The sequence below is a fragment of the Euprymna scolopes genome, chromosome 25 (genome assembly GCF_053919585.1).
Source record: "Euprymna scolopes isolate OS-2025 chromosome 25, ASM5391958v1, whole genome shotgun sequence".
NCBI lineage: Eukaryota > Metazoa > Mollusca > Cephalopoda > Sepiida > Sepiolidae > Euprymna > Euprymna scolopes.
This window is the reverse complement of record NC_136506.1, coordinates 69,430,734-69,446,716: the sequence shown is the minus strand read 5'-3', so window position 1 is coordinate 69,446,716 and position 15,983 is coordinate 69,430,734. Positions and strand designations below refer to the sequence as shown.

Here is a 15,983-nt window from a genome sequence, read left to right as displayed (position 1 = left end):
AGAGAGAATCAAGCAAACAGATTGAAAGGCGTTTTTCTAAATATACGAAAATCCTTCCCTTATATTAAAAACCAATTTATATTCTTTGATTTCATATCATTATATTTTTAAAATTGGAGTGCAGAATCGAAACTGCACACTCAATGTTCTTAGTCTGCTACGTTCTTAATTGAAGAATTCAGTTATTTGTATACAATATACAAATATTTGTATATAATATACAAATATAATATACAAATATTTGTATATAATATACAAATATTTGTATATAATATATAATTGGTATAATCAAATTCCTATTTTACGCTGTGCAAAATGTTGGAAAAAAGCTGTGACTTCTTTTAAAAACATCTAGACAGTCAAGATTCCTTCCATTATGTTTATAAGAAAATTATACAGTAGATGAATCTTTACATTTTAGGGACATTCTCTAGTAATAAAGTATGTACCTATCTAGCTTGATTGACTTCTTGGCATTCGATTATTTTTTTTTGTCTACTACACCACAACATCTACATTATTAAAATGCTATTCCATGGAGTAAGTGTGGCTGAATATTTTCATTAATATTTTTTTCTTGAACATGAATAATATCTAAAATATAGATTGAATGCATTAATAAATAACATTGGATTTGTGTTGATGTAATTTCTTCTTTATTTGCAGATTACAATGATGGAAAGAAGAGACTCAAAGAAGAACATAGGAAAGTCTTGAAGATAACTGCTGACTCATTTACTGTAAAGTAAATTGATTGTATTAGGACACATGCAGATAAATAATTTTCCAGTATGAATGTACATAATAATTTGAACCTGATTTAGATTTATAGAGGAGAGGAACCTTACTTGTATAATCTTTGTGAGTTTTCATTATCACAGAATTCTCATCTGACTACCCATTTGTGAAAACAAAGAACCTTCAGAAATACTTAGAAGCAATCCCTGGAAGACCAAGCTGTAACGAGATACAAATAGCAGGCATAAAGGGAACAGCATCTATTCTTAAAAGAGCCCTCGGATATAAATTTAAATCATAACAGAGTCAAGTGTTAGCTCCAGGAGGGAGCCCCTTGATATCTTAAAACTTACTGAAGTTAAATAAAAAAAACAGTGAAAATATATTCCTGTCAGGTTTGTAGTTCTACCTTTTCAAAAGGTTTTCATCTTAAAGCTCACATACAAATATGCTCAGCAGATCTTGTGCGAGTCGCAGAAGTCTACTTTGACAGGGCACAACAGTTGGAATTAAAGTCATATAGCATCCACTATAATTATACACTTTCTACAGCTCCATAGTAGAAAACAGTTATTAAATCTGGCATAATAATATAGGATAAGAAGAAGAAAGAAGCAACCTTAGTAGAAGTTAGTGCTCCCTAATAATAGTGGCTGAATGTCTGGCATCTGTTAGGATGCACCATCCTCAGCTAGAACAAAATGATATGAAAATTACAGAAAAACGAGTAAAACGATATTCTTGTCAAATTTGTGGTTCTACATTTTCACAAGATTCTCATCTGAAAATGCACATACGAATACACACAGGAGAAAAACCATATTCTTGTGAAATTTGCGGTTCTGCATTCTCGCAGAAATCAACTCTGCAAGGCCACATACGCAGGCACACCGGGGAGAAACCTTTTTCTTGTAAGATTTGTCAGTCCACATTTAAGGATAGTTCTACACTTCACTATCACACCCGAACGCACACAGGAGAGAAACCATACTCTTGTAACGTCTGTGAGTCTTCGTTTTCGAAACACACTAACCTAAAACGACACATGCGAACACATACTGGTGAGAAACCTTATTCTTGTCACATTTGTGATTCCACATTCTCGCAGGATGCACATCTCAAAACGCATCTGCGTGCACATATTGGGGAGAGGCCATATTCTTGCACAGTTTGCGGGTCTTCATTTTCAAGGGATGCCCATCTGAAAACACACATGCTCACACACACAAAAGAGAAACCATATTGTTGCACAGTTTGCGGATCTGCATTTTCAAGGGACGTGCATCTGAAAACACATTTCCGCATGCACACTGGCGAACGGCCATATTCTTGTCGTGTTTGCGGTTCGGCATTCTCACAGGTTGCTCACCTGAAAACGCACACGCGTACACATACAGGAGAAAAACCACATTCCTGCAATCTTTGTGGCAGTGCATTCTCGAAAAAGTCAACCTTGAAAGGTCACATCCGTACCCACACTGGGGAGAGACCATATTCTTGTAAAATCTGTGGCTTGTCCTTCACACATAATGCTTCATTGAAAGGTCACATCCTATCACATTCTGATGAGAAACCTCATTCTTGCAATGTTTGCGGATTGGCATTTCGACTTGATTCGCACCTAAAAACGCACATGTTCACACACACAGGCGAGAAACCATATTCTTGCAAAACTTGTGGTCTCGCATTTTCAAACAATGCTAATCTGAAACGTCATATGCACATACACACGGGAGAGAGAGCATATTCTTGTAGCGTTTGTCACCTTGCGTTTTCAACGGATTATCATCTTAAAACTCACATTCGCACACATACTGGTGAAAAGCCATATCCTTGCAATATATGTCAGTTGGCATTTTCACAGTACGCTCATCTGCAAAAACATCTGCGAACACACAGACACAGACGAACATGTATGATATGAAGAGAAACTGGAATCTTAGGGAGATATCCATCATCTCAGTGATTATAGGTGCCACACGGCTTATGAAGAAGAACGTTCAAGCTTATCTAACCAGTATTCCTGGTGGACCAAGTGCAAGAGAGATCTTGAAAATTGCACTTGGACGAGAATCCTGAAAAGAGCTATCTGCTGGAGTTAATAAAAAGCGGGTGAATGTTAGTAGCTGGTGTGCCTGTGCCATACCTAGCTTATAACTAAAAAATAAGACAATTACAAAAATAGAAACCATAGTCTATTTACATTTGTACACATTTCATACTGAAATTTTATTTTTTGTACACAATTCATACCACTTTGAAAAAAAAAAATGCTGCACCAAGGAGAAATCCCTGTAGTCTGTGGCAATTTTTATTTTATTTATGGTCACATGTTGACACATAATGCCAAAACTATTGCAACACAATCTATTTAAATTTGTATTTATATATTTCACAAAAAACAGTTATTCCTTCTAGACTGAAGCAATTGTTACAGGGTGGAATAATAAAAGTGTAGCCTAAAGAAAACACATCAGCTTTATTTTAAAACTTTTATTGAAAAAATCAATTCAAGTAACTTGATTATGTAGTATATTTGACGTCTATTCAATGTAGCCGCCTTCAACCTCAATCACCACCTCAATACAGGTCTGGAACTGGGAGCATACCCTTTCCACAAGCGACGGCAGTAGCTTGGAGAATACTCGGCAGATCACGGTGATCAGGCTGGCTTTGGTGTTGTGGGAAGTCAAATGAAGTAGTCCAGTAAGTTTAGGTCGGGAAAGGAGGGGGGCAAGTGAGAAAAGGGTACAAAATCGAAGATTGAAGCAATTTTTATTTATACTCCTAGCCAAAGTGTCTGGTTTTGAGGAGTAGAATTTTCCTCACATTAAAAACCACCCTTGTATTTAAGTCTACTCATTGAATGGCAAGTAAATGATTAAGCCATGTGAATAAAATAGAAGAGAAATTTGTGGAACTATATTTTCCCATTTAGATTATTCAGAATAGTGTTTTCAACTAGAGTGTTATTTGCACACCGTTCTGACTAATGTAACCTCCAATCTTCTTTAGATGTATAATAATATAACTTAATAAATAATACAAATATCTGTCCGTTTCAATTCATACCACTTTAAAAAAAGGAAAAAAACGTTGAGATAAAGAGGAATCCTTGTAGTTTGAGGCAATTTTTATGATGGCATACACTCGTGTAATGTCAAAAATATTGAGACACATTCTATTTAAATTTGTACATATCAAATACCACTCTAGAAAATCACTCATTAATCCTTGTAGACTGAGGCAATTTTTAGTGTCTGGTTTTAAGGAGTAGGATTTTCCATTGCATCAGAAATCACCCTTAGGAAGGCAATTAAATGATTAGGCCATGTGAATACAAATAGAAATTTTAGATTATTCGTACTACTGTTTTTATCTTTAGCATCATGTGCACGCTATTTTAGCCGATGTAAACTTCTTTAGGTGCATAATAGTATAACTAATAAATAATACAAATAATTATCAATCCTTATATCAAAAATTCAGAAACATAATACATGTTGTCAATTTTATCTCACACTGAAAATAAAAATTGTAGAACTTTTCACAGAATCTCACACTTGAAAATTGACATGAAATGATAGAATTGTACAATTTGTAGATTTGCTTTTATTTTTCTAGAATTCTAATTTGTAGAATTGCACTAGTAGAGAAACTTAATTGTGAACGTTATTGTTAATTCTCAATCATTTCATTTTATTTTGAATACAAAATAAATTTAGATTATACTTTAGATATTTTGATTCTTCAAAGGTATCTTCAATACTTTAAATTCACCAAATAAAAGAATTCCGAATTTCCCCTAAAAATTTATTGCCTACATGCAAAATATCTGTTCTTATACTTCATCTTTTCTTTCTTCAGTCATTGAAGGTGAAGTCCTTCTAGACTCAGGCAACTTTTGTCCCAATCCAAAGTGCCCTTTTTGGAAGGGCTGGATTTACACCACATTAAAAACTGACCTTGTGGGGAGGGGTAAGTCAATAGGAACTGTGTATCTGAACAGCAATGACGTTTCCAATAATGCATTATCTACTAGTGAATAAATGAAAAAGTGACTGTCATGTTTATGAAGAAATGTTTAGTAATATTGATGAATTTGAACTTTTAAAAATTTCTCTTAATACATGACATTACTCAACAAGAAAAACAATGTGTAATTAAAGGGAAATAACTCATAATATGATTATTTCTCTTGAATGTGTCTGAATGTTTGGTGAGTAGGAAAACATTTTGCATTTATAAATGTTTTCTTAAACTGAAAATAAAACAAAGAAATAAAAAGTTTTTTAGATTATGGGCATTAATCGATTCTTATTTAACAAATAAAAATGTGTATAATAATGTATATTTCACGTACGTTGATTGTTATAGGTCAATTTTTACAAACTTTATTGAATAAATATAAAAGAATCAAATTTATTTAGGTACGGTTCTGCATTGATTCGTGAATAGTTTTTGTCAATATCTTAATAGTTTTTGTCAATATATTAATAGTTTTTGTCAATATCTTAATAGTTTTTGTCTATACTTTAATAGTTTTTATCAATATTTTTGTCAATATATTATGATCTTTAATATGAAGATTATAAAATATATTTCTAAGAATTGTGATTTCATGATATAAAGCAATACTTTTTAGGATGTTTTTATGAGTAAATAACATATATCATGCTTACTGTTTTAGAGTATTATTTTTTTTTAAATAGCGCATTTTATTAAAAATAACTTAGTATTTAGTATTCCTTAAATTATTTGAAAGAACTATTCTTCAATGTGTTTAGTTTATTAACTGTCCCTTAAATATAAGAATTATTTACTCATATAAATGCTTGTTTTTTTTTTTTTAACAAAGAAGTAATGGGTGCTATGTACCATCAGCATGACATGGATGTTTAAGAAAAGGAACATAATTATAATTTTTCAAATTGTTTTTTATACATTAGTATTTTTGAGAATTATTAATGTGTATCCAAGATATTTTATTTACTTCCCTCACAAGGCCAGAAAGTGGAGAACACTGACTCTTTAACAATTCCTGAACAACCTCATTATCATTCGCTTGTGAGGGCGCCTCAGTTAGCTATAAACTACTTTGTTCTCAAGGTAGAAGGCAAGGCCTGGAAAGCTGGACCTAAAACAAAACAGAACAAATACTACAGCTTAGCAGAGAAAAGACACCTACAGTGGTTCAGTCTCTGTTAGACTGATTCTCGATTGATATGCTAGATATAAGAAAACAAACAGTATTTTTGCTTTTATACTTCTATCTAAATCTCAGTAAACAACTATAGATGATTTCAGACTTGTGTTTACTTTATAGTATACACTGAATAATTTACATAGATATTGTACAAAGGTCATTCAAAATCTCAGTATAAAAACTTCTAATACATATAGAAACTTTTTTATTTTTTAATGTAGTCTTCCAGCAATGTCGCACATTTTTCCCACCTGTGTACAAGCTTCTGCATTCTCTCAGTGTACAGATCTTTGGACTAATATCTCAGCCAGTCATTCATAACTCTTTTGACTTCATTCCCAATTTCAAACTTTGTGTCTCTCATGAATGCTTTCAAGTCCAAAGTAGCAAGGTCTGGACTGTAAGAGGGATGTAGGAGCAGTTATCAGCCCAGCTCGTTGATGGTCTGCACCATTTGGGCTGCTGTGTGAGGCCTTGCATTGTCATGATGAAAGATAACTCCTTCTGACTGATCACCTCTGCATTTGTTCTTTATGTCTTTCTTGATCTGCCTCAGCAATTCACAGTAGTTGGCATTGTTCACAGTGCTTCCTTTCTCAAGAAATGAAATGGAGATTGAGATCTGCATATCCCAAAAAACGTGAGCATCATCTTTTTCATGGACCTCTAGAACCTGAGCATCTTCTGCACTGGATTGCTTATATGCTTACACTCCATGGATTCCTATTTGGACTCAGGCTCATAGTGCCAAACCCATTCCTCGCCACATGTTACTACCTTGTTTAGAAACTCATTACCATCCTTCTCATAGCAAAAGATATACTGCTGGGACAACTCGACCCTCCTCTGTGCTCTGCAGTAAGCATCTTTAGCATCCACCATCAGGTGATCTTCAAGTAGCCAAGGTAATCATGGACAATTTTGTGTGCTATCCCAACAGAAAACTTCAAAGTTCTTGCCATAACATCTGCTGTTCTTCTGTCAAACTGAATGAAGTCACTGACAGATTCGATCACCTTAGCAGACCTCACTTCTCTAGGCTTCCCACGCATGTCCTCGTTCTCAATACTGCTCTGTTCTTCTTTAAACAATTTAGCCTAATTGGAGATATTTTTTCAGCTGAAGCATGTGGCACCATACGCAGTTGACATTCTCTTATAAATTTTAACTGGTTTACACTCTTCAGTAACTAAAAACTTGATAACTGACTGGAGCATGCTTCTTGGTCAGTCATCTTTGTTAATTGCTAAAACTCAAAGTTTTTTCTTGAATCTGCAAAAGAAATTAAATTAAATCCATATGAAAATGAATTAAAACAAAACAAGTTTTCAAAAATAAACTTTAATCTGTATTAAAAATCCAATACCCCCCCAAATCACCTTATTTATTAAATGACCCTCATATTTCAGTATTAAATGATCCAGAATATATACTGTAAATCAAATTCAAACACAATACCATTTCAACATTTGAAAAGGAGAAAATAAAGGTTAAAATTTATCTGATCAAACAATATTGTTTAAAATATTGTCTAAAACCGAAAAAGTATTTTTGAATATTATACAAAATCGTTTAAAAACAAAATAGTTTTGTGCTAGAAAATCTATCTGGAAAATGTTTCTTTGTATTTTTCATCTGTATTTTTATTTTCTCCATTAAGTTAATAATTATCTCAGATTTTGTTTACATACGTAATCATTCGATTATTTATATTTAATGGTTTGTGCTGATGTATGTTAGGTCCATTTTTCTGCTTTTTACCCAATTTTTTTTATCTTTTGGTTGATGTATAGTAGATCATGTGTCCATCTTGTCATATTCTGTTCATTGAGGGAGTAGTCGATGATTATTAAGAGTGTGGCGTATGTCTCTGCTCAGCTGTTAATCATTTCATTCTTGAAGTAAAGGTTTATATTCTCTAAAACAGGAATTTGACAGAACCATTTTAACATTTAAGAAAAGAAAGAGAAATAGATTGAGCAATTAATTTCTTTGGCCATTATAATCCAATTACGATAATCCTAAGCTGAGTCACACAATATGATTCTATAGTCGAGCATTAACTACTAATCCAGAACTTAACCCAAGATCACATGTTCCGCAGTTTATGATAAGCAGCCAGAAAATGCTGATGTGAACATTACCAGACAATAAATTTAAAACACTGAAAACAAAAGTTCAACACAAGAAGATAAGTTTAATTATATGAAAGATTTTTTTTCAAGAAAAGTATAATTTCTTTTTCATGAAATAAGTTTTGTTTTATTTTCAACTAAAACCTGGACACAACTATGAACGAAAAAAATGTTTTCTTTTTCATAGAAAGTATCAAAAATGAATTTTGATCTTATGGAAACAAGTGTGAGGAGAAATCTTTTAAAAAAGTATTGGAAAGTGATTTTAAGGTAAGAATGGATAACCATGTTTTACCTTTTGTATTTGTGTACCTCCCTGCAAATTTGTAATAATGTTCCTTTCAAAGACTTTCACTTATTTCTGACTTTGAGTCTTCTTTCATATAACATGTTGAGAATAGTTCACTTTCGATTTTAAAAAGATTTCTTGTTGCAATCGATTTTCTTGAAATTGTAAACTTACCTTTGTTGATTGCTGATTAATTGCATCGGCTTTTCTGGCAGCTTATAAATTGTCAGAAGATGTCAATGCAACCTTAGATCAGGTTCCGAATCAGTGCCTGTAGGTCTCATAGTGTACTCAGGTCAATTTTGATTGTTGCCAAGCAGGCCTTCATCTGCTCATCAATACACTTGCACCAAAAGTGGTGGAAAAGTGCCCCTTCATGTGAAAAGCTGCATGCCTAAAACATGATTAAAATCCAAGAGATAATTATTTTGGTGACATTGGGTCATTCTATTTTGCACCTGTTGATAATTTACGGCATAAATCAATTCTGTCATGAAATATCCTTAATCTTACTGGATAGCTGCATTACTACTACTACATATTCATTCCATTGCTATGAACCTGGAGCAGCATGTAAAGCATCATTCAATTGATGATGAAAGTATTTTATGCCAATTGAACGTTTAATAAAATCTTCTAGTCTGCATGCATTTTGTTGTTGGAATTAATGAGATCTGAATTGTCTGCCATGTAATGGTTTCAGAGAGACAAAATTCAGCCTTAAGTTAGGGCTAGTGCTACAGTTTCTGCAAAGGTGTCACATAACAATGGTTTCAAGCCAATATGTAAAATAAATGCAGAGTAAAAAAAGAAACTTTAGTTGACCACCCAAGGTCCAGCTAGAATTTTTTACTAGATCAATATGAACAAAGTAGAACTATGCATCAGGACTAGTGAATGTCGCAAAAAGAACTCTGATATGTCTGTGCATTTTCGATTTGTAGAAGGGTAAAGATAAATGCATTCAAACAGTGATGAAATTGAATAATTTGACTGAAATAAGCTCCATTTTGGCAGAAATACTGGGGTGGCAAAGAGAAAAAAATGCAGAAAGTGTTACAATTCATTTATGTGTGCCAGTTGGCACAGTTTAATATTCAAATTTAAAATCGTTAAATACAATTTAGGCGCGCAGGGCAATTGATTGTTTCGGCGCATTAAAAAAATGAAAAATGACACCCACGCAAATTCCGGCGTGACCTTTATATACCAAAGGTGCGGACCTAGTTGAAAGCACCCCATGTGATGTCTTCCGTCCAATGGAATTCCTCCTAGGACATATTTTAAAACTGATTTTCTAGAGCTCGTTTGGAGCCGATCAAATCATATATAAACATGCACAAATACAAAATCTATCTCTTTAGTCTCTTAGCCTTTTCGAGCATTCTTTCGTCTCTTTAAACTCTTCCGACTCATTCAACGCTTTCTCATTAGGACTTGCCACGCGTGCAAACATCTATTATTTCATTTCCACTGCTCCGTGCATTAACACTCTCTTTTAACAGACGAACTTTAATATTGTCTCTGTTACATATTTGAACATTCAAAGAACACAAAAAAAAGGAGATTCTCCATCTTTCATATGAACTCAAAAAAAAAGAACTCTGAAATATTGAGAACTATGTTTGCTTGTTATTGTTTGTTATTTCTATTCCGGAAATAAACCTCCGTTTTTGTTGCACATAAGATTTCTTATTTTCATTTTTATTATTTGTGGAGGAAGTCAGTTCCCAAAAAAAGGCCAGGCGACCCCCACAAGTTGGTGACCTGACGCAGAAATCATATGCACAACGGAATCTTATAAGCTATTAAACAACCATGACTCAGCGGCAAAAGCGACAATTTTTTTTCGACCACAGTTTCAAGCTCCGCGTCCTCGGATAAAGTCAGTTGACAGTTTAAAGGCTTTGAAATCACTTTCGAGCGAAGAAAACAAACATGGAACCTTCCTGTGTTGAAAAACCTCTGGCAACGTTAACGGTAAATATACCAGCATTTAATCCTACCAACATAAAGACCTGGTTTATCCAAATCCAGGCCCTTTTCGACGCAAAGCGGATAACGTCTCAACGAACCAAATACTGTTACTTGGTGGAAAAACTCCCGGCAGACGTCGTCGAAGAGGTGGCGGATTTATTGGAGAATGTGCCAGAAGACAACCCATATGACGAACTTAAGGAGGCCATCTTACGACGGACAGGCTTTTCAAACGAAACAAGGTTACGCAATCTTTTCACCCAAGTAGAATTGGGAGATCGCACTCCGTCACAACTTTTGCGATACATGTGTACATTGCTAGGGGACAAGAAAATGTCCGAAAATATAATGAGAAGTCTGTGGCTGGATAAACTTCCAGACACAACAGTACAAATTCTAGCACCCACAACGGAAGAGACAAATATTGAAAAACTCGCTGATATGGCAGATCGAATCCATGAAAATCTGAGGCACCGCAAAGTAAACTCAGCACAAGCACAGCAGAAACAGACGTGCGACGATGATATATCGGGACTAAAAATGACGGTCGAAAATCTCACTCGACAAGTGCAGGAATTAATGCAATTAAACCATCGTTACTCATTTAATAAACGATCGAACTACCGAAAACGAAGTCTTAGTAGAGGTCGAAGCAACACACGGGAACGAGCGAACGAAATCTGTTTTTACCACAAAAAATTTGGCACACAAGCTCGGCGTTGCACTTATCCTTGTTCTTTTAAAAACAAGAATCAGGGAAACGATTATTCCGGCCAGTAGAGATGACGACTGTCGCTGGATTTTCCACTAAAGGTCGTCTATTTTATATTTGTGACAATAATCACGGATATAACTTCTTAATAGACACTGGAGCTGAAATCAGCGTGATACCACCTCTACGTAAACAAAAAGCTATTCCACAGCCATACCACCTCCAAGCAGCTAATGGCACACAAATACCGACATACGGTGAAAAATATTTAGACGTCAATCTCGGCCTGCGCCACACATTTCCGTGGATTTTTACCATAGCCAACGTGACGACACCAATATTAGGAGCAGATTTCCTAGCACGGTTTAATCTATCAGTAGACATGACTAGTCGCACACTGACGGATAACCAAACAAAAATCGTAATTAAAGGTATCACCACAAGATACCAGTCTACTGGGATTAGTTCTGCCTTACCTGAAGAGACGTACATTCGTTGGCTGTTTCAAAAATACCCACAACTTACTCAGCCATTCAAGGTCACAGATAATATTAAACATAATGCAAAGCATTATATTAAAACGAATAGACAACCCGTCTACGCCACCCCCAGACGTCTAAAGCCGGATAAGTACAAGATCGCAAAAGATGAATTTCAACGCATGTTGCAACAAGGAATTATCCGACCTTCCAAAAGTGCGTCGTCATCTCCTCTACACATGGTACAGAAAGCAGACGCGACAACATGGCGTCCATGCGGCGATTTCAGGAGATTAAATGCACAAACTGTACCGGATAGATACCCTATCCCACACATTCACGATTTTGCAATCGGACTGCAAAATGCCACGGTATTTTCCAAACTGGATTTAGTAAAAGCGTATTACCAAATACCGGTGGCGGATGAAGATATCCACAAAACAGCACTGACCACACCATTTGGACTTTACAAATTCGTCAGAATGCCATTCGGACTTAGGAACGCTTGTCAAACCTTCCAAAGGTTAATAGACGAGGTTTTTAGGGACCTTCCATTCGTATTCGCTTACGTGGACGATGTCCTAATTGCTAGTAGAAACCTCGACGAGCATAAACAACACTTGGAACAAGTTTTTCAAAAACTGTCCCATTACGGTTTAAAAATAAACTTGGACAAATGTATTTTCAGTCAGCAAGAAGTAAACTTCCTTGGACATTCAATTGATAAGGATGGTATATCACCATTACCCGAAAAAGTAAGCGCCATTACGGATTTTCCACAACCTACGTCTGTTAGACAAGTTCGTCGCTTCATAGGTATAATTAATTATTACAGACGATTTTTACCCAACTGTTCCACAATCCTTGCACCGTTAACGTCATTATTGAAGAACAAAACGAAAAACCAACAATTAAAACTGGAAGGATCAGCTTTAAAAGCTTTCCATCAAGCTAAAACTGCCTTAGTCAATTTCACAAAATTGAATTATATTAAGGACAGCGAAGAATCGAAGCTTACACTTACAACAGATGCGTCAGACATAGCTGTAGGAGCAGTTATACATCAACTGACAGGGGATACAATGACCCCTATATCGTTTTTCTCAGCCAAACTGAACAAGACACAGACAAAGTACAGTACCTTTTCAAGGGAGCTATTAGCAATTTATTTGTCAATTAAACATTTTAGACATCTGTTAGAAGGAAGAAACTTCTGTATTTACACTGACCATAAACCGTTAACATATGCACTGCATACGCATGTAGATAAATATGGTCCAAGAGAAATCAGACACCTTGATTATATTGCCCAATATTCCACAGACATCAGATACGTCAAGGGGCAAGAAAACATCGTGGCGGACGCATTATCACGAGCTGCAATAACTTCACTAAATTCCAGTTCGTTAACTATGGAATTAATTGCACAAGAAGGGAAAGACAGGAAAGACAACATCGTGATCGACCGAATTGAATCAGCATACATTGAGGAATACCCTCAGACAATTTCCCCACCAGAACAAATTCCCTTAGAACATGGGAGTCCAGCAGAAAATGACAAGGACACCAAACCCACGACAAAAACGGGTAGGAAAGTCCACTGGCCGAAACATTTCAAGGAATACATTACATATTGAAAAAAAACAAACCTTTTTTTTTTTCCAATCTGAGGGGAGTATTTGTGCCAGTTGGCACAGTTTAATATTCAAATTTAAAATCATTAAATACAATGTAGGCGCGCAGTGCAATTGATTGTTTCGGCGCGTTAAAAAAATGAAAAATGACACCCACGCAAATTCCGGAGTGATCTTTATATACCAAAGGTGCGGACCTAGTTGAAAGCACCCCATGTGATGTCTTCCGTCCAATGGAATTCCTCCTAGGACATATTTTAAAACTGATTTTCTAGAGCTCGTTTGGAGCCGATCAAATCATATATAAACATGCACAAACACAAAATCTATCTCTTTAGTCTCTTAGCCTTTTCGAGCATTCTTTCGTCTCTTTAAACTCTTCCGACTCATTCAACGCTTTCTCATTAGGACTTGCCACGCGTGCAAGCATCTATTATTTCATTTCCACTGCTCCGCGCATTAATACTCTCTTTTAACAGACGAACTTTAATATTGTCTCTGTTACATATTTGAACATTCAAAGAACACAAAAAAAAAGGAGATTCTCCATCTTTCATATGAACTCAAAAAAAAAGAACTCTGAAATATTGAGAACTATGTTTGCTTGTTATTGTTTGTTATTTCTATTCCGGAAATAAACCTCCGTTTTTGTTGCACATAAGATTTCTTATTTTCATTTTTATTATTTGTGGAGGAAGTCAGTTCCCAAAAAAAGGCCAGGCGACCCCCACAATTTAGAAAAAAATGTGAGAAATACATAATTATAAACCTGAAACGTTTCAACTGCATCTCTATAAATCCCAATCTCCAGCTATTCTGTTACATTTGAACCTTGTGTAATACATTCAGAAATTAAGTTGGCATAATTGTTACAGAAACATTAAAGTTTGAAAATTCTATTTATAACTTGGTTGCCAGTCGTTACTTGTGTATGCATTTCTGTAGTGATCCCCCTAGATCAAGGGCACTCCATGCTGAAATGAAAACTCCTTATTCATACTTTCAAAAGAATCAAGTCAAAACAAAGCTGATAGAAGACAGAATAGGTTTATTTGACTTGATCTTCATTTCAAATCACAAACTAGCAAGGAAAGACATAAAGATATCAATAATCACTGTTTAATCATTTTTTGTCAGCTCATTTCATTTTTCATGTCCACATATTGCATGCTTCCAAACACTGTCGTCTTCTTTCCCACTTTTATTTGAGCCATGTGACATTATGTCAGTTTCTATTAATTTTCAGTTTTGAAGTCATCAGCTCAAGTTCAGCAAGTTGACCCCGGCTGCCATTTCATTTATTTTTTATTTTCAACTAACCATTTGATAGAGGGTTTATTCTGTCAATATCTAACAATATGATAAGAGCTCATGGGTATAAATGCAACTTATAGAGAAATCAAATAGCTGATAGGAGACACCATGACCTCTAAGAACTAATTGATTAACATTTTAAATAAATAAATTATTCTCATGAATCCATTCGGAAGAGATGTTAATACATTCATTTTATAAAGTTTACAGAGAACAACCATTTTCTTGTGAAATATACGGATATTTATTTTCTCAAAACAAGCCCAGCATGTGTAATGCCTCAGATGAGTGAAAAATTTACTTTCACTGTGACTAATGTTTATGCAAAATTTAAAAAAAAATGTGATTATTGAGAAAAGTGTGAGCAAATGAAGAGACAAACGATTTGAGGGCAATTTTACCCCTATAATCTTCCCTAGGGATAACAAGAGTTATCTTGGAAAATTTGTTCTGGCAAAAATTTAATTTCACCATAGTTAATGTTTGTGCAAAATTTAAAAAAATCCAAGGTGTGGTTATTGAGAAAAGTGCGAACAAATAGATGAATGGGAGTGAATTACTAGGTCCAATCCCTTGTTTTTTCAAATATGTGAATGCAACCAGTGTCTTGGAAAATAGACAAATAAATTTTAAAGAGTACATGTTAATGCAACCATTTTCATGTGAAATATACGGAACTTCATCCTCTCATGAAAAAAAAAACAACTTAAGAATACAACTATTTTTCTGTGAAATATACAAACACCTGTTTTTTTTTTTTCACGGGTCAATTCAAAAAGTACATGCGAATACAACCATTTGCCTGTAAAATAGTCACAAATAAATCATTTTGAAAGAGCACATGTGTACGTTTGGCAGAAACAATTTTCTTGTGAAATATGTGGATCTTCATTATCTCATTTGAAAAGAACACACACACATTATATATATATATATATATATATATATATATATATATATATATATATATATAGAGAGAGAGAGAGAGAGAGAGAGAGAGATACAATATCAGCTAACATACTTTCTACTGACTATTACCGAGGCTACCGAGATAGGAGGTCAGCGAATCTGAGAACATGACGTCATTACCAGAGTGAGATGTCGTTAAAGTGTCCCTATCAGTAGCCGTTTCGTCTACAGTTTTCAGCTTGCTGTCCAACATGGTTTATTCTTGTCTTGTACCAAATTGTCAGGGGGATTATCAAAAAGGCCTCAAGGTACATATATTTTCTTTTCCTAAAGAGAATGAGCAAGTCTTTATTTGGATACGTGCCATTAGAAGGAAAAATTTCATTCCAACCAGATATAGTAAAATAATTTGTATTAATTAAATGCGTAGTTAACTAGAACTGTATTCAAGTACTTTCATAACGTTTGATAATACTGTTACTATAAATTAAAGAAACAATACTATTTATTGATAATACAACAAATATTATGTTGATATGTTTAACTGTTTGTTTTCTTATGAGGTTAAAAAAGTCCATCATGGAAGTTGA

General features: G+C 34.6%; 1 protein-coding gene and 1 long non-coding RNA gene across 3 annotated transcripts in view; one reads left to right on the top strand and one right to left on the bottom strand.

Annotated features, from left to right (window-relative positions):
- LOC145247225 (uncharacterized) overlaps positions 1-15,983 on the top strand; it is a 73,432-nt gene that overhangs the window by 8,842 nt on the left and 48,607 nt on the right. Inside the window, exons 2-3 of the mRNA XM_080108851.1 lie at positions 667-2,660; positions 4,606-4,716. Of these exons, the coding sequence (XP_079964977.1) occupies positions 1,415-2,660; positions 4,606-4,716 (1,357 nt within the window). The 5' untranslated portion in view covers positions 667-1,414. The remainder of the gene's footprint in view (positions 1-666; positions 2,661-4,605; positions 4,717-15,983) is intronic.
- LOC145247423 (uncharacterized) overlaps positions 5,535-15,983 on the bottom strand; it is a 50,394-nt gene continuing 39,945 nt past the window's right edge. For both annotated transcript variants that reach the window (XR_013863258.1, XR_013863259.1), the window contains exon 3: positions 5,535-8,762. This is a non-coding gene — a long non-coding RNA (uncharacterized LOC145247423). The remainder of the gene's footprint in view (positions 8,763-15,983) is intronic.